The sequence below is a fragment of the Alternaria rosae genome (genome assembly GCF_020736505.1).
Source record: "Alternaria rosae strain MPI-PUGE-AT-0040 chromosome Unknown BKA58scaffold_3, whole genome shotgun sequence".
NCBI lineage: Eukaryota > Fungi > Ascomycota > Dothideomycetes > Pleosporales > Pleosporaceae > Alternaria > Alternaria rosae.
The window spans coordinates 1,326,721-1,347,337 of NW_025763572.1; the positions used below are offsets into that span (position 1 = coordinate 1,326,721).

General features: G+C 53.3%; 8 protein-coding genes across 8 annotated transcripts; 5 read left to right on the plus strand and 3 right to left on the minus strand.

The window, feature by feature from the left end:
• Nucleotides 1-662: 662 nt before the first annotated feature.
• BKA58DRAFT_123800 (putative amidotransferase-domain-containing protein) lies at nucleotides 663-2,041 on the plus strand. Its single transcript, XM_046164218.1, has 2 exons — nucleotides 663-1,216; nucleotides 1,472-2,041. The coding sequence occupies exons 1-2, from the start codon at nucleotides 872-874 to the stop codon at nucleotides 1,898-1,900; spliced, it is 774 nt and encodes a 257-aa protein (XP_046027512.1). The 5' UTR covers nucleotides 663-871; the 3' UTR covers nucleotides 1,901-2,041.
• On the minus strand, nucleotides 1,704-5,909 carry BKA58DRAFT_123723 (uncharacterized protein). The gene has a single exon (XM_046164217.1). It carries the CDS (start codon nucleotides 5,596-5,598, stop codon nucleotides 2,182-2,184), a length of 3,417 nt encoding a protein of 1,138 aa, XP_046027513.1. The 5' UTR covers nucleotides 5,599-5,909; the 3' UTR covers nucleotides 1,704-2,181.
• A 312-nt stretch (nucleotides 5,910-6,221) lies between these two features.
• On the minus strand, nucleotides 6,222-7,817 carry BKA58DRAFT_454454 (calcium-binding mitochondrial carrier protein Aralar2; the record flags this gene model as incomplete). Its single annotated transcript, XM_046174515.1, has 2 exons — nucleotides 7,027-7,817; nucleotides 6,222-6,970 (listed from the first exon to the last, which is right to left on the minus strand). Exons 1-2 carry the CDS (start codon nucleotides 7,505-7,507, stop codon nucleotides 6,222-6,224), a joined length of 1,230 nt encoding a protein of 409 aa, XP_046027514.1. The 5' UTR covers nucleotides 7,508-7,817.
• A 78-nt stretch (nucleotides 7,818-7,895) lies between these two features.
• Nucleotides 7,896-9,051, plus strand: BKA58DRAFT_380001 (ubiquinol-cytochrome c reductase complex 14 kDa protein). The gene is made up of 4 exons (XM_046169862.1): nucleotides 7,896-8,093; nucleotides 8,198-8,306; nucleotides 8,360-8,413; nucleotides 8,463-9,051. Exons 1-4 carry the CDS (start codon nucleotides 7,978-7,980, stop codon nucleotides 8,583-8,585), a joined length of 402 nt encoding a protein of 133 aa, XP_046027515.1. The 5' UTR covers nucleotides 7,896-7,977; the 3' UTR covers nucleotides 8,586-9,051.
• Nucleotides 9,052-9,259: 208 nt separating this feature from the next.
• On the plus strand, nucleotides 9,260-11,151 carry BKA58DRAFT_123833 (DNA glycosylase). Its single transcript, XM_046164219.1, has 5 exons — nucleotides 9,260-9,443; nucleotides 9,496-10,278; nucleotides 10,392-10,729; nucleotides 10,803-10,868; nucleotides 10,931-11,151. Exons 1-5 carry the CDS (start codon nucleotides 9,414-9,416, stop codon nucleotides 11,109-11,111), a joined length of 1,398 nt encoding a protein of 465 aa, XP_046027516.1. The 5' UTR covers nucleotides 9,260-9,413; the 3' UTR covers nucleotides 11,112-11,151.
• A 2,323-nt stretch (nucleotides 11,152-13,474) lies between these two features.
• BKA58DRAFT_123865 (uncharacterized protein) lies at nucleotides 13,475-15,012 on the plus strand. The gene is made up of 4 exons (XM_046164220.1): nucleotides 13,475-13,565; nucleotides 13,631-13,714; nucleotides 13,767-14,610; nucleotides 14,662-15,012. The coding sequence occupies exons 2-4, from the start codon at nucleotides 13,657-13,659 to the stop codon at nucleotides 14,936-14,938; spliced, it is 1,179 nt and encodes a 392-aa protein (XP_046027517.1). The 5' UTR covers nucleotides 13,475-13,565; nucleotides 13,631-13,656; the 3' UTR covers nucleotides 14,939-15,012.
• A 1,436-nt stretch (nucleotides 15,013-16,448) lies between these two features.
• BKA58DRAFT_311673 (mannan polymerase II complex ANP1 subunit) lies at nucleotides 16,449-18,048 on the plus strand (the record flags this gene model as incomplete). Its single annotated transcript, XM_046167344.1, has 5 exons — nucleotides 16,449-16,789; nucleotides 16,846-17,471; nucleotides 17,521-17,580; nucleotides 17,630-17,710; nucleotides 17,765-18,048. Coding segments are annotated over 5 exons (1,392 nt in total), but the record flags the coding sequence as incomplete, so codon positions are not given.
• A 239-nt stretch (nucleotides 18,049-18,287) lies between these two features.
• On the minus strand, nucleotides 18,288-20,517 carry BKA58DRAFT_380009 (uncharacterized protein). The gene is made up of 3 exons (XM_046169863.1): nucleotides 20,144-20,517; nucleotides 18,925-20,084; nucleotides 18,288-18,875 (listed from the first exon to the last, which is right to left on the minus strand). The coding sequence occupies exons 1-3, from the start codon at nucleotides 20,310-20,312 to the stop codon at nucleotides 18,681-18,683; spliced, it is 1,524 nt and encodes a 507-aa protein (XP_046027519.1). The 5' UTR covers nucleotides 20,313-20,517; the 3' UTR covers nucleotides 18,288-18,680.
• Between the last annotated feature and the right edge of the window lie 100 nt (nucleotides 20,518-20,617).

The following is a 20,617-nucleotide window of genomic DNA, read 5'->3' on the forward strand; positions in this document are numbered from 1 at the left end:
TGTTCCACCAGATTGCTCCTGGCCCAAGCGGTGCGCAGACGTCACATGCCACGAGCTGAAGCCGGGTCGCCACGCATCATCGAGAAGCCACCGTATCCAAGCTCACCCATTACAATTCCCATTGCTATCTTGGTCACAGCAAATCTCCGGCCCTGATGTAATTCTGCGACAGCTGACCAGCAAAATCTGGTGCCTGAGCCGTAAGGCGCTCCGCCGGACCTCTTAGCCTCGAGCTCAATCTGAACTTCTCCGACTTCTTCCTTTAACTCCGCTCACAGCCACCGTCTAATCATCTTGAAGTTGTTTCAATACGTTCAAGTGCTTATCCGCGTCTTCGGCGCTCCCGTTACGCGTGCCGCCTACCGAACGCGTTCGACCACTGGCATGGATGCGAATTGCGATGCCTAGTCTCTCATCACGGCAGTTTACGAGGTGAAGGACAGGCAGCCACATCTAAACTGGAGCGACCATAGGCGATACACGTATTCAACATGATTCAAACGCAAAGCGGTGCGATATGGGCCTGTATACGCCTTGCTGCACGATAGCGAGTCTGCTCGGGAGCAGTCGGTTCACGAACGGCTTCTAACCGGACTGAGTCAGCAAGCTTCCAAGGGGCTGAGCCGTACCTCACTAATGCAGATCATCATACAGTGGGGGATGCGTATCCGTATGACGCTTGACAATACTCTTGCCCTGTTCACTGCTACCTTAGTTTCAGGGATGTACGAGAGCTTACGGCCTGGAGTGTATAAAGCCATCCTGAGGCCGCACGGTAACATTGCCATACATATCAGCTCATTTGAGCAAAACACCTAGCCATCAGTCAACTTCATTCTCCACTCTATCATACCGACCGTCACATATCCTCATGCCGTCTCCACCAAGAAGCGCAATATCCTTTCCGAGTCAGGCCGACCTCTTCTATTTCTGCACCACCTCATCAACCTCTGAAGAAGACCTCAACATCCACTATGCACCTCCTTCAAAATCCTCATTACGCATCGGCGTGCTGGTACTCAGCAACGACCAAGTTCAACTAGCCGACCTAGTCGCACTTGACCTTCTCGCCATGGTCGGAAGAAACAGAATCAGCAGAATGCACGCCACGGCAGCAGCCATCGACGAGGCCGTGGACGAAATTGACATTCGATATGTCAGTGTGACCGGAGAGGGGAGTTTTCCTGTCACGGCTGGCACGCGAATGCCGGTGACGGTGAGCTAAGCTTCGAATTGCTCCGTATCGAAACACGATCGACACGACCACCCACACATCCATCCATACCCTCCAAACAGCCATCTCCTTTGGCCAAGAAGAGCCAACCTTTTTGGTCGCGCTGGATTCGCCTGGTCTTGACTGCCTTTAAGTAGTCATCTCTGACAGTCTGGCAGGGAGGTAAAGGTTAACACAAGCCCCTACCCACTATTCGCTTCACCTTTTTTTCGAATACTATGACTGACGTCTAGCTAGAACTCGTTTGACAACGCGCCTCAATTCGACATCCTCGTCATTCCTGGATCTTTTTCATCCACCGCAATGCCGGTGGAAGCTACCTCCTTCCTCACCTCGCAATGTCTAAACCCCAATCTCATCGCCATCATGAGCATAGCCTCGGGAATCTATCCCCTCGTCCAAGCCGGCATCTTACACGGCACACGAGCCGCAGCACCCAGATCGCTACTCCCAATGCTGCAGCAACAGTATCCGGAGACGCTATGGCAGCATTCATCCTGGGCCCGCCACGAAAAAGTCTGGTCGAGCAACTCGTCGGTTTCAGCACTCGATATGGTTTCGACGTGGATGCGCGAGTACTTTTGGGATAGAAGCGAGACTGTAGAATTTGCGCTTACGGCTGCGGGTATGGGCTCGCTTTATGACTATAATCACTGCGATTATTGATGATTTGATTGGGCCGATTAGCATTGAATGGCGCTTCCGGACATGATCTCAACTCTGTATAACAAGCACACTGTTTTGGCAAGAATGAGGCGTTCTTGAGATGTTATATAGATATGTATAAGATTTTGTTGCAGATATGCATATGGAATTGTCACCTGACTTCCATGCCAGTTTGTTGTAGCTACGGGAAGCCATGAACGAGTAACCTCCTTCATTCACGTAGACTTTGTCATGTTTAAGATCCCATGATCATTCCGAGAAGTTTCCACGCCCGAATACCCTTACCCAAAACCATGCATAGCAATAGCCATAGCCCTAGCTTGGTCTTCGTTCCGCCAGGCACTCGCCTTGTCCTTCTTCTCCCGCCTGAGCTCCACTGTGGAGTCAGTGCTGAAACTCGACCGCATGTGGGCTTCATCACAACTAGGCCTGTTGTTCCCTTCATCTCCATGAGCGCCATTGACTGCAGCAATAGCTTCGTGTGTAACCTGACCTAAACTGAGATGCGTGGACGACACAAGTAGGGCGTCTGTATCGGTACCACCAACTGTTTCGTTACCACTATCCAGGCTCATTACTGCTGATGTCAGGAGGTGATGGCGCGATGCCAAACTGCTCGCTTCGCCATACGTGGAGCGCAGTTTGGAAGAGATGCTACCGTCGCCGCCTCGCATGTTGATGACGGGATGAGGAATTGCATCGGTTTGTGCACGAATGCCTTCTAGCCATGCCATTGTCGTAGCATCTACCGTCTTGTGATCATAGTAGGTGTTGAGACGCAAGTGGTACGGATATCCCAGTGCAGGATTGAATGGTAGGACCTCTCCATCGCGGCGACGGACGTATAACTTTCCCTCGCGATCTGGTGGGCCAAATCTTGTTTGCGGCGTACCTGCTACATCGCTGGGCATGAAAGTAGGTTCCTGTTGGTGATACGTGGAAGGCTTGAAAACAGGGACGGGAGGCTCAGCGGCTCGCGTTAGAGCTTTGGGTGATGGCGGACGTGCGCGAGGCGGGTGTTGAAGCCGTGTAGCACCTTTCGACCGAGCAGCGTCTCGGGACGCAAAGTCGATGACTTGAGTATCTCCAGTGGACGTCTCTTCATCTGTTTTTCTTCCCCACCTCCCTCTCCGTCTCTTGCTCTCCGCCTTCTCGACTTTCTTCGCTCTTCTGCCCCTCGGATGCTCCCAACCCCTGCTGCCCGATCTCTTAGCATCATCTCCACTAGTCTGCGGCCGATCGCGGCTGAACATAGTCCTTTGTTGTGGTGCTTGAGTTGACATGAACATCCCATGGTTTGCTGAAGAGGCTTTCCCATTCCTTGGCCACCCAGTGGCATCGGCGCTCATTCCTGATTGCTTTACCGGATGCTGTCGCTGTGAATACGTCTTGTATTTGGGATCCGAAGGAGCAGCGAGGATCAGGCGTGTAAGTTTTCCTGCTTTGGAGAGGACTGTTTGTAAGGAGTGCTTTCGCTTGATGGAAGCGGGCTCGAAGGCTGCTGGGGCAGGCACAACAGACGGGTAACCGATTGTGTGGATACGGTTGCTTTGCTGTTGGGGTATGGCCTGAGTTTTAGTTGTGATAGGACCGTGACGAGGTAGGTATTGTGAAGGCGCCGGTGAGCTGGTAGGGCGATACTCTTGAACAGCTGCCGGGCGCTCCAAGTCATGCCGTCTTTCGGTTTGCTGGCGTCGCATTAGTGCAGCGATGCTGTCATCCGGTAAGATAGTGTCCAGGTCAGGCTCTCGCGATCCCTGCTGGCGCCTGATGTCTACATGGCGTCTCCGATCCGCTTCATCGTGCCACTTTCTCTGTGCTTGTATACGTCGAATCTCGCGCTCACGCTCAACCCTCCTGTAAACATCGGTCTGACCTATATCCAAGAGGTCAATCAGCTGATCATGCCTCGTGTTGGCAGATACCACAGAGGAGGCTTGATGGCTATCGTCAGTGTATTCAGAAGCATCATCGTCGGGTAGATCAGTTCGCAGGTACCTGGGTGGATTTGGTGGAGGGAGTCTCGGTGGCGGAGGAGGGTTATTTCTATCCCATCTCTTCTTGTCCCTCGGACTAAATACGTGACTTTGAGCTGTGTCATCAGTATTCGGAGCCTCCTCTGATCTTACAGTATCCCATGGCCTATGTATAGTCTTTGTTTCCGGTCGTGAGGGGCTTGTAGAGTCGCGCGTGTGGTCATCCTGAGAGGAAAGCGCACTTTGAGAATTGGGTTGTGCAAGAGTCCTGTCGATGGGAGGCAAGCGGTGCCCATCCTTTACTTTTACATCAGCTCCGTTATGAGTTGTCTGATGCGCTCGAACGGTGGATGATGTGATCTCCGGGGATTTTGGTACGCGTGGGGATAACTGAGATCCAAAATACTGATACAAGACTGCATCAGCACGAGCTCGGGGAACAGAACTATCATCCGTGTCTGCAGAGTCTGGCGTATTCGAACCTAGCCTGATATCGCCTCCTCCATTTGGGTGTTGACCATATCGTCTAGTGTCGATTGGCGATGGCCTGGCTGGCGTTCCTTGTGCTGTCCTTGTATCGTTCCCATCACGAGTAGTCGAGAAGTGTGATCGCACACTACGCGCTGCTCGACTTTCCGGTCGCCCAGCGTGATCAGTTGTTGGTAATTCCCGCACAATAGCATCCTTGCCAGTAAGGTGATGCATAGAAGTTGAACCAGGGTTTTGATCAGAACCTCCGGTATCAGATGTCTTCCACAGTCCCTTCAAATTCCAACCACCGCCACGGAGATGCACGATGGGTGACGATCTACCATGTTCTAAAGAGACTCGGCTTTCAGGAATAGCTCGTATATTGGGCGACATTGGAGGCGACTGCGGGGCGAAGTAGTCTTTCATGTTTGAAGGTATGTAATTACCGTAAACATCTCTTCCGTTATTCAGTGGGGACACCGGGCAGGCAGGTCGAGCAAAAGGACTTCCGGGTGGTGTATACTCTTTGTTACCGGTCGATGGAGACGTTGGTGGAAAAAGTGAGAGGGCAGCGAGTCTGGGAGGGAAGGGGCGATCAGAGTTACTGGTGACCTGTCGTGGAGAATCGGATTCATGAGATTCAGAAAAGCGGAACCCTTGTGCGAGCCAGTCGGACACTTTGGTGTCCATCGTTCGGGAACTGTAGTCAGAGGATGATGAACTGTGGTCAGAGCGGGTTGTGTGATTAGTGTGGATGGCAGAAGGTGGGCTGTCGCGACTTCCTCGTTGTGCCGGCACGCGCCGTTGCACATCGATCTGCTCCACAACATGCCCGCTTCGCTCGCTTGGTCTCAATGGTTCGGGATAATTGTCTCCATCACTCGCTTCAGATTTGAGTTCACTCAAGCAGCAGTCTTCAGAAGCACCGCCGCTGTCACTCTTAAGCCCTCTTTCCGTCGACGTATCACTCTCCCTCCAATCATCCCAGAGCAGACTCTCTCTGTTGTCACTCATGTCCCTCCCTTCCAGACTCACGCTGGCTAGTCTCTGTTGTGTCTCCGTCAACTCCCTGTCAAGTTCGTCGAAAAGAGTCCGTGAGGCAGGAGACGATGAAACACTTGTCGCACTCATAGGCTCAGAAATGATAGCGCGCAGCCTCTGTTGATATGCTGAGCCGTTTCGTAACTGGCTGCGGACAGGTATAGGCGGTGGGTTTATATGCGGCTCAACGGGAGCGGTACACGGAATCATGATAGTGTGCCAGCAGAAAAGCCAAGACAGCGCACATGATTTAGGTACAAGGGATATAGCCTAGCAAAGGGTGTGAAGTTTAACGCGTGAAGCATGGACGCTTCAGAGAGGGTGCGCCTGTATGACCGTAGAACCATGGCGAGCAGCGTAGGCGTTTGTCAATTCCGACATCAGCGAACGAGGCTTCGCTCCCCTGAAGAATGTAGACACGTCGACTCACCGTTATTGGCGGTGCTCATGACTTCAGCGTATGCGGCACTGCGTTTGCAACGCTGACCGCCCTGTTGGCATATTTTACTCCGGAGGCCTAGCAACATAGCACCTGTTAAAGGCAATATTCTCCCAGTAGTATATTTAGATGATCATGCGAATGGTGCCTTCAACCAAGTGCTAAATCTGCTCGCACTTGTGACAGCCTATAGGAAATCAACCATATTGCCCTACAAACGCCAAAGCTTTGATGCTGACAGTGCCCGAAAATGCTGCCCTGTGCGTACAAACGTATGAACAAACAGAACAGGGGTGCTCACTAGGATATCTCCCTTCCTAACCCATGACTAAACGCCCAGTAATGATGCCGATCGGTTCCTGTGGACTGAGAGACAAATTGTAGATACTTATCGTCACTCGACCTCGTGCTCTATCCTCTTACCCTCGTTCTTCAGCTTCTGGTGGACGGCCTTCAACGACTCGAATGTCAACATGGTCGTGACTGCGGCAGGTACAGCACGGACCATATTGGTGCCCATTCCATTGTAAAAGGCTCTCCATCCCTCTTCTTGGAGGATGACTGTACATGTTCGCAAGATGCCGCGATAGCGGGGGAGGTTTATCATTCCATCCGACGAAGCCGTGCCAGGAGGGCGGGTATGGAATCGGTCGTGCTGACCTCCTCGAAACGACACATGATTGTCGGAGTGCGAGGGCAGCGAACGTTGCTGTGTTTGCAGGCGCGTGCGCAAGACTTCGTGTGGATACGTCGCCGAAGTCGCCGTCATCTTGCTCAAGACTGTTGCCAGTGCAATGGCGAACCAGTGCACATCCTCAGTCTTGCTGTCTGTCTGGCCCATTTCCAGGCCAGTAAACTTCATCTTGAGAAACTCGTATAGCGGGAACTGAATGGCGACGTGGGTAAGGCCAAGGAGCGCAGGTGTAAGTCCCGAGTAGAAGGAGGCAACGCCTTCCTTGAGGTACATTTTGCGAAAGGCGTCAAAGGTGCTTGTGTAGTGCCATGGCGGCCGGTGTTCGGGCGATGCGCGGGCGCTGACCTGGGACATGAGTCTCGTCTTGACGACCCATATGGGATTGGTGACTAGCGTCGAGCAGCCACCAGCAAACAACGAGGCGATGGTCCTAGCGAGCCATTTATTCTCTGTGACGCAAGTCTTGTCAGCAACAGGAACTTGGGTGGCCATGTGTATAACTAACCCATTTGAGGATAGAGGACGTTTTTGGTAGATTCGTAAGTGCTCATGTAGACGGCCCAGGTCGGAATGTATCCAAGCAGCATGGGCCCGAGTCCTCGGTACAGGCCGCGGATGCCATCCTCGATCCATATCACTCGCGCAGTACCGGTGAGGCCTTTGTACACTGTGCGCGTTGGCCCGGTGTACGTCCTCGGACGGAAAGAGCCTTGCGCCTGCAGGCGGGTTTTGATAACATCGAGCGGGCACGTCACTATGCCCGAAGCAACTCCAGCAGACGCTCCGCACAAGGCATTGACGGAGCTATCGGGGAGTTTGGAAACCCTGATGGCGAGGGCGGCGACAGGAGAGCTCCAGGTGCGCTGTTGGTTTGGGGTGGACATGTCTCGCTGTTCAACTGTCACGGCGGAAGGCGCATACCGGTCGGGAACGTTAGGCGGGGACGGCGGCGCGGGTTCGTGTGTCGACATTAGGGGTACTGCCATTGCCGGCTTGTTAGAGAGCTTGATTCAGAGGGCGGGAAGAGAGGGGTGGACGCATACAGGCCGTCGTCCCCTGTGCGGTGCCTCAGTGTTGCGGAAACCCCGCAGCACTTGAGTAACACGATGACTAGCGATTGTTCGGCTCCATTGACAGGCGGACGGCAGGTGAGGGAGTCGTGGTGAAAGCGTTCAGTCGCGTGCGGGCCTCGTGCCAGGATATGCGCTCGGGAGCGTGTGAGGAGGCGGTTGTGGGCAGACGTCAGAGCTAGGATGGAGCACGAGTGAAGTTGCTCTGGCGGGTGGGGACAGGCCGCTGATTAAGACCAAGGCCTGCTGCGGGCCAAGCGCTGCCCGCCGGCCTATTGGCGTTCGCTTCTTTCGCATTACGACCTCACCACTTCCGACCGTCAAAACTGCAATTGACGACAGCACCCGTCTCGACCCCTCCGATACGCCGTCGAACACCCGCAATCATGTCTGCCCCGTCTCTCGCCCCCTACATCATGAAGCGCCCGTGGCTGCAGCGCTGGATGAAGCCGCTCGCCAACTGGTACTGCAACGCCGCCGGCTACAGGCAGCTCGGTCTGAGGTACGGAGCCCCGATCCGGATACGGTCTATACACGAATATAGAAGGAGGCCGTGGAGAACATAGCCGAGTGTGGATCAATGGGCTGACGGGATTTGTGATGCAGGGCCGATGACTTGCTCCCCGAGGAGAACGACGTAGTTCAGACCGCCCTGAAGCGTCTCCGACCACAGGAGGCCTACGACCGTGTCTTCCGTCTGCGCCGAGCTTTCCAGGTACTGCCGAACAAGATACACAGGACATGGCAAATGTGGCTAATCTGCGGCAGCTCTCCATGTCCCACCAGCTTCTGCCCAAGGAGGAGTGGACTAAGCCCGAGGATGTAGGGATATCGCTAATACCCCGAATACCAGATGCTGACCATGCAAAAGGACACACCATACCTCGCCGAGCTCATCACAGAGATCGAGTCCGAGATGGCCGAGCGCGAGGACCTCGAGGCCATGGTCATCCAGAAGAGGCAGAAGAACGCCGCCCAGGCCACCGGACACTAGAATGTATATATCGAGTCTGGGCGATCAATTGGGAGCTTGGTGGATCGATTCTGAGGCTGCGCAATAGATTGTATCATATCAACATATTTCGTACAGGACTCCCCTCGGTCGCGTCTGGAAACACGTTCCTTTTTTTTTACCATATGATTCCAAGAGCTTTTACGAATGCGCGCACGCTCAGTTGCGGGCATTCGTCTCGCAATCCATGGGAAACGACTTATTGGGGAGGCGGCCACGGCAAGACGCTTAGGTTTGGCTTCGGAAAGCAACGCCCAGATACAACCGGAAAACGATGAATGACATGCACGTTCTATGCACTTCACGGGAACAGTCAGGCCTGAAGTGATGAGACACTGCACGATTGAGACCCAAAACATGGAATTGCCGTGATAACAGATGGAACATTAACAATTAATAGATAGGCAAAACATTCATTGAAATAATCATCTTGGATTCAAGACATTGGTATTATTCTGCACGCAGATGCCCATCCTGCAGTACTTTATAGCATCTGCTATTAAAATAGGGACACCGACTACGGGAATCCCAAGTTTCTATCGCGTTCTTGGTAACTACAACTAAATGTCCAAACACGGGGACGCAAGCAAATCCGTAAAATGTTGTGCATTGCGCGACCGTGTACAGTTTCTCACTTCGCCATGCTTCTGTATGGAGCGGATGAAATGCCGATCATCTCGCATACGAGGAATGCGCTTTGTCAGCCACGATGTCATGTGCTCAGGCGTCAGCTCAAGAATAGCTTCCCGCGCATCGCGTCAAGCTCCCCACTTGCGCAACTGACAACACATCCTCCCAGTGACCATTTTCATGTTTGCAATAGGAGCTTTGAAGCAGAAAGTACGTCGTCGCAGTCTCGCAGCCGTCTCAGATCCTAACCATATGACGTCAGATTATCCCATTCACCAGAACGTTCAACCACCTGTACAACCATCACACCATGTCTTTGAGACGTTCCGCTCGCGTCGCCAGCAGTATTACGCAAGCCCCATTAGATGCCGAAGTTCAAAATGGTGTTGCAAAGTATGAGAAAGTTAGCAAGACGAGTGTACCCACGAAGAAGCGCAAAGCCATAGCAGCATCTGCACCATTAGCACGAGACGAGACGAAGAACAAGGTTACTGTGGATGGGAAAACCAATGGAGACAAAGTCGTAGACTCAGCAGATTCAACTTCACCCCTCCCTGTGACACCGCTCCCCAAGAAGCGTAAAACGGCATCGAAATCGGCAGCGTCATCAAAATCACCACTCAAACTACCACCCTCCACGCCGACGCCCGCGGGTGCCAGTATCTTTTCTTCAGCCCCCGCATTGTCACCTTCAGATCCCACTACTCGTCCAGCAGAGCCTCACACGACAAATGCCCACCTAGCCACACCCAATGGATCCCACGTGGTGCAAGCCTACGCATCCTCTCCCGCGAAACCCACCGACCCTTCTCCAGCTAAGAAACGGAAAGCGAAGGAACTCGTTCCACCAGATGTTGGTGCCATTCCACCCGCGAGCACCGATATCGACAATCTGCTGAAGGACGCAGAAGACTTTCTCATCAAGACAGATCCTAAACTTGAGAAGGTGGTGCGCGGGCACCAATGCGGGATCTTTAGTCCGGATGGGCTGAGGGAGGTAGTCAGACCATTTGAGTCGTTGGGAAAGGGGATCATTGGACAGCAGGTATGTAGACAGTGACATGAGCAAGCTGGTAGATGAAGTCTGGGGTGTATCGTCGCAAATCTTATACGAAGAAGGCTTTAGAATGAACATGCAGAACTAACCATTCCCCCCAGGTATCAGGCCAAGCAGCCTCATCTATCCGCGCAAAGTTCACCGCCCTCTTCCCAGACACACACCCTTCCTTTCCAACTCCCACTCAAGTCCTCACAAAGGACATTACAACGCTGCGTACAGCGGGTCTCTCGCAGCGCAAGGCTGAGTACATCTACGGTCTAGCCGAGAAGTTCGCTTCTGGCGAACTATCAGCCGAGATGCTGGTCAGTGCCAGCGACGAAGAACTCATCGAGAAGCTAGTAGCGGTGAGGGGCTTAGGGCGATGGAGTGTGGAGATGTTTGCTTGCTTTGGGTTGAAGAGGATGGACGTTTTCTCGACTGGTGATCTGGGTGTACAGTGAGTCGAGTTCGTTCTTTTGAGAAATCAGCGTGTACTTCTTCCACGAATAACGTGACTGACGTGTATGCAGACGGGGTATGGCCGTATATGCGGGCCGCGATGTGAACAAACTCAAGAGTAAAGGCGGGAAGTGGAAGTACGTATTATTCATCATGCCCTCTCACATCAGTGTAACATGTACTGACGTACGCCATGCAGATACATGACGGAGCAGGAAATGCTCGACATGGCTTCCAAGTTCTCGCCTTACAGGTACGTCGGTCCCTGTCGCAAGCTTCCAATAACAACAAAATTAATATTCTCCTCTGCCAGGTCGTTGTTTATGTGGTATATGTGGCGAATTGCCGATGTGGACGTTAATGTTTTGCAAAAGACTTGATTGTCGGGGAGTAACTTTCCCATGGAGAAGCGTTGGTCCTTGCAGTAAGATACGCATATACAGTATGGGGTCTATGTGTTCTAGTGGAGTCGATGACCTGTTTGGTGGAGATGGAATGTGGGTCGGAGACGGTAAACCATATCCATCGTGGATGGACCAGTTGGATCATACAACAACGTTCGATATTGGCTGCTGTGCTGGTATGCGGAAGTATCTAGTGATATTTTCGCCAGGGATATCCACGAACCGCTTTTGCTGTGTAGGTGTAGCCAAAAGTGCGGAAGAAACTCAGTAACAAGACAGAAAGTGCCAAGCGTATGGTACGCCGTGCCCTTCCATGTGGGCAATGATGTCCTGCGAGTGATTCGCATGTAGGCAGATCGAAAAATTCGTTCCAGCGAGTTGGGATGATGCCATAGGACTGAAACAAGAGCAGCCTCTACTGATGATCCAACAGATCTTTGGTGCGCCAGAAGGATAGTGGGAAAGTCATAGGCGACAGCCCATCACATGCTCTCCAGACGTCGTGAAGACCTCGCAACTTCGTATACTATACAAGTGCATCAAATGTGTTCCTCTACCCGACTTTGTGTTTCCCTTAGTAAGTGAAATGTCACTGATCTACGATGTCGCAAATGCCCATGATGTTCAAAGTCGCGAATTGTGGAAGGATCAGAGACGGACCCACTAATCGGCCAGATAGGCTTGTTCCAGTACTGCCGCAAGACGAGGTCGGAAGCGCAAAGCGGCACGAATGAGGAGGTTGTAGCGCTCGCTCCTAATGTGTGGAAAAGTAAGCTCGACATAGCAACATTGAGCACGGGTATTTGGGAGGGCGGAAAAGTGGACTAATATATAGAGTTGCTGACTTCAGGACCATCGATGGAAGACTTGCACACCTAGCTCTCACAGAGGATGACAGGTTGTTTCAGAATTTGACACTACCTTGGGATTCTGTCGACTGTTGCTTTCGTGTTTGTCTGCACGGCAGTGCACCTGTTCATTTTGTTCGTTGTAGGACGTGGTGGGCCATTCTAGAAAAAACCCCGAGACTGAAACAATTGTAACTGCCGACGTCATCGCAGCAAACACGACGCTGTGCGTGCGGCGCAAGTGGATCTCCGGAGCCCCAGGCTGGAAATGAGAGGTCAATCAATGCGCGTCAAGCAAAAAGCTTGGCAGGAAGGATCGATGGTGAGGCTGTCGCTTGGGGTGGACGATAAGCGAGGTGGTTCGTCGCAACAGCCGTCTGGAGAACGAGAATAACGAAATGAGACGCAATGCAGATGTTGGGGCGATATGGATATAAAGGAGAGGCAAGTGCACACGGCTGAAAGCAGCAATAGAGCTCGAGCGCGCAAGGTCGTGGTGTAATTATAACCGCTGTTGGGGTTCGTGTCTCGTGAGATTGCAACGGCTGCGCTATACCTAACACGGGTCTAATCCATGGGTTCAACCGCATTGAAACCATTGGACAGGGGTGGCGGATATGGTAAAAGGCCGCGTAATAATCCACGGTGCTTGTTGTGTTTCGAGTCGGCCAGACAGTGGCAAAAGAAGACTCTGGATGGGCGGACAAGGAGCGAAGGTGCCGCATTGCCGCGTAGTGAGCGGTTACCAGCAAAACTAACAGGTCCGTCGAAGACGGATGGAGACGTTGACGAGCAGCGGAATGGTGCGGGCACAGTAGCGGATGGTCGTCTCCTAGGGCGACAGGGCGGCGACCCAGACGCCACCCCTGTTGTTGAGGCTCACGCATGAGAGGCTGCTGTTTGCGGATGCTGCATGGTGCTTATCAGGGCAGGCAGAGGATTCAGAGCTTGAAATTGGGAGCAGCATGCTCGGCACGTGAAGCTAAGAGCGACAAGCAGCGTGCAGCGGGCGGCGAGGAGGCATCATGGATAATGGATGTCGACAAGTGGTAGCCCTCGCCTGTCAAACCACTCTGTCCGCGCGCTCGGTACGGCCGTCGTGGTGCAGTCATGGCAACACGATGCGGGTAGCCACGAGCGTGCAGCAACCACAGCACTGCTGGCGGTGTCGTCGCGCGCAGGCGGCGAAACCACAACCAGTGCGTGGCCCCAGGCCCGCTTGCAACATTCACTCTGGCTTGCTTGCTTGCTTGATCGATGATGGTGGGCACGCTCTGGCCGCCTATGATCTCCACCCGGCCTCACTAGCGTTATTAGCGCCTGCCCGGTCTGGCACCACCGCGCTCCCCTTTTCTGGCGCCTGCTCCCATTAGAATGCCTTCTTGCCCTTCCTCTCTCAGTCTTCACCCACACTCGCTACCGACGACCGCGCCTTCTTCATCGCGTCTCTGGGACTACTCTATTTAATATTGTCTGCTTTGCTTGTTAATTCTTCCCCTCGCTCCAGCATCTTTCCACTCTCGACAACTAGCCCGCAGCACCCGCACAACTGAAACCGGAACGAGCAGTCTTAATATCCCAGGTCCGTGTTGCCAGTCCACATTTCTCTGTCGCCTCATGGACGCGCCCGCTGACTTTTCCTCCCAGTTACCAAACCACTTGCACTACACAAAATGCCTTCCATGATGAAGATCGCCCTCCCGGCCCTGGCTGCTGCCAGCGGCGCGTACGGTATGCTCTCCACGACACCAGACCGCGTCAACATTGACTGACAAGACTCCAGCTGCGTGCAGTGTCTCCGCCACCACCACCATCCAGAATGCCGGTGACGCCAGCGCCATTGCTTCCTGCTCAACCTTCTCCGGTAACATCGCCATTGCGACTGGTACCACCGACGACATCTCCTTCCCCGGCGTCAAGAAGATCAAGGGTGATCTGATCGCCGACACCGCAACCGAACTCAAGCAGATCAGCGCCAGCGACCTCGAAGAGCTCGATGGAGAGATGATGCTCAACGACTTGACTCGTCTCAACGCCGTCAACTTCCCCAAGCTCAAGGCCATCGACTCCATCAAGTGGAACGCCCTGCCCGCTCTTCAGGAGATTGGCTTCACTGGCGAGGTCACCAAGGCCAACAAGGTCGACATCCAGAACACCGCTCTCCGCTCGCTCAAGGGTATCAACATTGAGGAAGTCGACACTGTCTTCATCGCAAACAACGGTTACATCGATGAGATCTCCATGCAGCTCGGCAACGTCTCGACATCGCTGACTCTTGCCGACAACAACGAGGCCGTCAAGGTCGAGCTGCCCAACCTCATCTGGGCTAGCAACCTGACCTTCCGATTCTGTGGTTCTGTCTCAGTTCCCTCCCTCGAGCGCTTGAACGGCTCTCTCGGTCTCTACAACAACGGTTTCGAGTCCTTCTCTGCTCCCAACCTTACTTCCGTCGGCGAGGCTGTTGCCCTTGTTGCCAACGAGAACCTGTCCAACGTCTCTTTCCCCCAGCTCACCAAGATCTCCGGGAACCTTCAAATCGCCAACAACTCCAAGCTCATCGAGATTGATGGCTTCCCTGTCCTTAAGAGCATCGGTGGAGCTTTCGACATGAGCGGTAACTTCACTGAGTAAGTTTGCTTCGTACTCGCTGTACAATATGCCTTGCTAACACCTCCTAGCGTTACTACTCCCAAGCTCAACAGCGTCTCCGGTGCCTTCAACCTCCAGTCCACTGACAACGTCACCGAGACCTGCAAGACCTACAAGCCCCTCAAGGACAAGAAGCTCATCGAGGGTGGCTACAAGTGCGAGGGCAAGCTCATTGACCCCGCTGGTGAGGGCCACAAGGGTACCAAGCAGGGTGGCAGCGACGACAAGACTGGCGCCGCCACCACCCTCAGCGCTGTTAACGGTGCCCTTGGCCTTGCCGCCATGGCCGCTGTTCTCCTTCTCTAAAAAGCTCATGACGCTGGCGTTCCATCATAATTGCATAGACTACCCCCACCTGACTTTCTTTGATAGCGTATAGCATCAAGCGAACAGGCGCTGACGCAAGAGTTCAGCATCTGAGGACTGAAGGGGCATCGGGGACGGTTTCATGGTTCAGCATGTAACAATTGAATGTATCATTTGGCTACGAGGGTCGAGCAGCCTGTTAATTCGCAGTACATATATGTCTGCCCCGCGACACGGTGTGCAGAATTGCAGGAGGAGTTGCTTTGTTTGGGATAGTGGCATACAGTCTTTCTTAAATCTGCTGTGCATTTGCTTGTGATGTGTTCAAATCAACATGTGCTTGTCTGGAAATCCTACGTCACACGTTGAGGTCTTTGCGAACTTCAACGCCCATGACTTGAACATTGGTTTTTCCCCGAACGGATGTTTCAAATGTCTCATTTCTGTTTATGCTGTTTCATGTACCGTTGATAGTGTTTCTTAATAAGAAGGATGAAACGCCAACAGTGGTGGGTGTTGGCGCATCAGCTTCAGTCTTGTTAACGCAACAGACCTCCATCATCTCATAGTGTTGCCAAAATTAACGGAAAAGTGTAAGGGCAAGCGCTCAAAGAACAGCTAGAGCTTCTGTTGGCGAATTATCGAATGTGGTGCAGGAGCTCAGCTCAATTTGTTATCCCGGATAACTTGATCTCTTAAGTTTTGAGACTGTCTTGCGCCGCTAGTTGGCAGCGCACCTGCAACGGCGGCGATGCATTCCACATTGAATATTCCATACTGCAGTGTCATTTACACACAAACTCTCTTTCGGCTCATGAAAACCCAAGACAAGGCCTTCATGTCTCGCATACCTAGTTCAAGCATCCCATAAGTTATGGGTGGTAAGACGGAGAGCGGGCTCTAAAGTGCGGGCCGCAGTCACTAAGTTCGTATAACAAATCATGTGGGTAAACGAGTGAGCCTCTTTCGTACATATCGCAAACATATCCCATGCACGACATTCTGTACCACGCAGCTCTCTTGCTAGGAGCCGCGGCGCGGCCGGTGTCGGTGTTCCCAGCACATGCTTTCACGTGCGGGAACCAGGAAAATGGAAGGCAGGCACGCAGGGCCCAATCGCTACGGAACAAGTATATTGAGCAACGTTCTAGGCCAAACATGTAACATTGACACTTCGTTGTGGTCTGCGGTGAATTATGAGAGAATTACCGTCTATCATATTTCCGAGGCGTCGTCATCAGCGGCACTATCGCGATTGATCTGCACTTAGCGTCATTCGCATGCTCGTCGCGCTCAACGGTAATCTGTACTGAACGAATTGCTTCTGCAACGCAATTGCGCCTGTCGTCCACCCCTTTCGTCACTTCCCTCGCGTGTCCCACTGTGTAGCAAGTCAGGGTCCTGCTTTCACTAGTCATTACCGTCTGTCGCTTCCGCCGCTGCTCTCCCCCGACCCTGCTGCGACGTCACCAGCAATATTTAGTTCTCACTCCAAACGTCGCGCGCCCGGGCGCTCTCAACCGCCAAACTGGAGAGGCCACAGTCGCGATCGCCGCCGCTTCATTCACAGAGGGAAACCAGCAACACGGATAGCGTCCGAGCGCGTAGCTCATCGATACGCATATCACAGGCCAGAGGGGAAGAGGTGGAGAAGGAACACGCGGGATCCTACCCACTCAACATGCTTGCGGGAAAAGGATACTCGTGGAAGGCTGCCAAAGCCCGGCTACCACCATCAAGACAGGTCATAAGTACAGTACGGAACCCACGCTTCCTCATTTCCATTGGTCTGGTCACAGCGATTGTGCTCCTATGGCGGTCGATGGGGTCAGCAGCTGGGGAGATGCAGAGGTATGCCAGGTCTCCCGATGTGTCACATGGAGCAATCGTTAATCATAATGTCCCAGGTTCTATTGCTTCGGCCCCTCGAAACCTCCAATGCACATGACAGCGAACGAGAATGAAGACTGGCACGCGCATTTAAACACCCCTGTGATATTCAACCACCACAAACCAATAGAGGTCAATGCCACCGAAATCCAGCACGTCGACCTGAACGGCGTCGCTTCGACCATCGACGCAGCCAAGAACAAGGAACGCGTTCTGATCCTCACTCCGCTCCGCGATGCCTCATACTACCTCGCGAAACACTTCGACCTTCTCACACAACTCACGTATCCCCACGAGCTGATCGATCTGGCGTTCCTGGTTGGCGACACGACGGACGATACCATGGCAGCATTGGCAAAGGAATTGGAGAGGGTCCAAAACAACCCTGAAGTAGCTTTCAGGTCGACCATGATCGTCGAGAAAGATTTCGGTGTCACACTCTCGCAAAGTGTAGAGGACAGACACAGTTTTGAGGCACAAGGTCCACGGAGAAAGGCGCTGGGTAAAGCCAGGAACTACCTACTTTACACTGCCTTGAAACCGGAGCACAGCTGGGTATACTGGAGGGATGTAGATATTGTCGACAGTCCGTCCAAGATTATCGAGGACTTTGTGGCGCATGATCGGGATGTTCTCGTTCCTAGTACGTGTTGCAGATGTAACCTCGGAAGATTCTCACTAACAGTACACAGACATCTGGTTCCACAGGTACAAGGAGGAGAATGGCAAGATGGTCGACATTGAAGGGCGCTGTGAGTATTCCACCCACTCGATTCCGCGATCCTCACTAACAAGATTCAGTCGATTACAACTCCTGGCAAGAATCTCCCGAAGGCCTCAAGCTTGCCTCCACCCTCAACAAAGATATTGTGCTTGCGGAAGGTACTTTCCCTACACTTCGCAGTCCTCCCTCGACATCAGCTCACACACTCACAGGTTACAAACAATACCCCACGAATCGCCGCTACATGGCCACGATGGGCGACTGGCGCGCCGACAAAGACGAAGAAATACCCCTCGACGGCATCGGCGGCGTAAACATTATCGTAAAAGCAGACGTCCACCGCTCCGGCATAAACTTCCCTTGCTACCCCTTCGAAAACCAAGCCGAGACTGAGGGCTTTGCAAAGATGGCCAAGCGGGCAGGCTATGGTGTATACGGATTGCCCAACTACGTCGTCTGGCATATTGATACGGATGAGAAGCCTGGAAACGCTTAGCGCTGGAGGCGGAAGTAACGAATTAGTAGAAAGTGAGAGAAGAGCATATATACCTTGGAGTCGGGCGTACCTCGCATTAGAGACATGGGTTAGTAGCGGGCGAATCTTGGAGTCTTCTTTTAGATGGGGGGACATGTTATACTTCTGTACGAGTAGGAGTGCAGAGACTGCGGCGTAGCTCCTTTTAGACGATACGATAACGATATCCCGTTTGCTACCTTATAAAGTTTCATCACCTTCCATGCTGGTCAAGTTTCGATTGGAGAAATCTAAATATGACATGTCTGCAGAGCTTTTGTTGTGAAATCCGGGCTTCATATTCCGTGGTGATACACCATGAGCTGAGGCTGGGCATATTCTAGTACAATACTTCTTGTAAAGCAACCAGGAGGATGCTCAAAGCTCCAATCTCTTGAAAAGACGAACATGAATTTCCTCTCCAATCCATATAGTCGTACACATCTTCCCTTCAAGCATATCCAGATCTATACCAGCGATGCCACATGCGCCGACCTCTCAGATCCTCTCTGCCGTCATTCCTGTCCGTCACACCAATCATAAAGTGGAATACTCCAACGATCCTTCGAAGGCTAACGACCGGGACAGGCCAAAACTGAGCAGAGAAGTGGCTTCTAGTAGTCGTAGATACCGGAGTGGAACTTGCGCTCGTCGTAGTACTGGGCGCGGATCTTCCTGCCTCTGAATTCCCATCCTTCGTCGAATCGGTTCACGGCGTTGAGGGCGGCCATCGGAGAGTTGAACTGGATGTAGACTACGCCATCCTTGTTGTTCTCGTCCAGTTGAATGCGTTCGACATCGCCACCGAACTGAACTCTGTTAGCATATGTACATTGACGGCCACATCTTAAGCCTTACCTTTTTGCCGAATGCTTCGCCCATGTCTTGTCGGATACCACCGTCGTTACGCTCTGCATTGGCGTCCCAGTCAACATCGTCGACGCAACCCCATGTGACCACGACACTTGACTTGTCGCCGAACTTGCTAGGCTCGTCTTTCTGGATACGCATACCGCCACTGACATCCCAGACCTGTTGAGACTGGACTCTGCCGTTCGCGTCGAGATTGCCTGCGCCCTGAGGAACCCTGCGCTTCTTGACTTCCAGATGGGTAACCACACCATCGTTGTTCTTTCCGAGACCTTGACCCTTCTTGTAACCCATCTTGTTCATCATAGCTTCGGCTTTGCTGATCTTGGCGCGTTTGGCAGGACGTTCGTCATGGGCGGGCTCATTGTCTGCATCTTCCATCTGTACGTCAGGACGCTCGTACCGGACTGGAGGCGCAGATATAGTGGCGGTCGCATATCGAATAGGAGGCGCAGAGATGGTGGCACCCTGATAGCTCGGGGGTGCTGGTGGTGAATCAGCTGGCGGTGGGGGCGGAGGCGGAGGGACGTAGTCATCTGTGACCGATGGAGGCGGAGGCGGTGCGGTATCAGACTGCTGCTGCGACAGACGCATGCGACGGGCATAAGCATCTTCTCCTGACGGATCGGACGAGGGAGCTGCAGAGCTGTCGTCGTAGTATGCAGGCGGGGCGAATGAAGGCTTGGTAGCGACTGTAGCAGGCGTTGAACTAGAAGAGGACGCCGACGGGGTGCCGCTGGCTTCCTCACTGCCACCGCGAGACTTGTGCTGAGCGGCAGCTCCACGCAAGAAGGCAGTGAACCCTTCCTTCTTACGACGGTAGCCGCCTTGGGCCTTGTAAGCTAGCAGGTTGGATGGCTTGTCGGGTTTGTGAGCGGCCAGAGGTTCATGTAGGCCGTACATCTTAGTGAATTTCTTGTGCTCTTTCTTCCTCTGCTTCTCCTCATACGCGCGCATTCTGCGTTCTTCCAGAATGGACGCATCGTCCTCTGCGGTGCTTCGGTAATAGTCGATACCATGTTGCTGGGGATTGGCGGGTCCGGGAACTGACGAAGAGAGCGGGGCAGCTACAGGCATGGTGGCCCTCTTGACAGTTGGGATAGCCTTCTTGGCCTGGGGACGCTTGATTTGGTGAGGGTTATGAAAAGCTAGACAATCACATGAGTCGTGCTTCAAGGCAATGGTACGGAGCAGTTCAGATAGATACCAGGTTTCTTCTGCTGCTCGGCCTTGGCCTGTTCCTCTGTATATTTGACAGGCGCAGCGGAAATGGTGGCCGAGGCATACGGATTCGGAAGGCCTTTCTGGGCGTAGGGGTTGGGAAGACCATATGGGTTGGGCAGGGCTTGCGCCTTCTGCGGCGGCTGGTTCGCCATGCTGATATCGATGTACGCGCAGGTGCGGCGCTGAACAATGGCAAATGCGACTGGCGCACGTCACTCGTGAGCGGCGGCGGGCTGAGCTACAAGTCTAAGAATTCAGAGATTAGCAGCTGTCTTGCGTATGCAAGGTTGACAACTGAGGCGGCGACGGCGAGGTTGTCGACTACGGCAGCGAGGTGGTTGTGAGGGTGGTGGAGCGGCAGGCGCGATGTCAACTGCCGCCAAGCACCCCAGCCCGCATGCCGGCGTTCGGCGCGCCCTCGACGCTAAGGCTTAGCCGCATTGCGCGGGCATGCAGG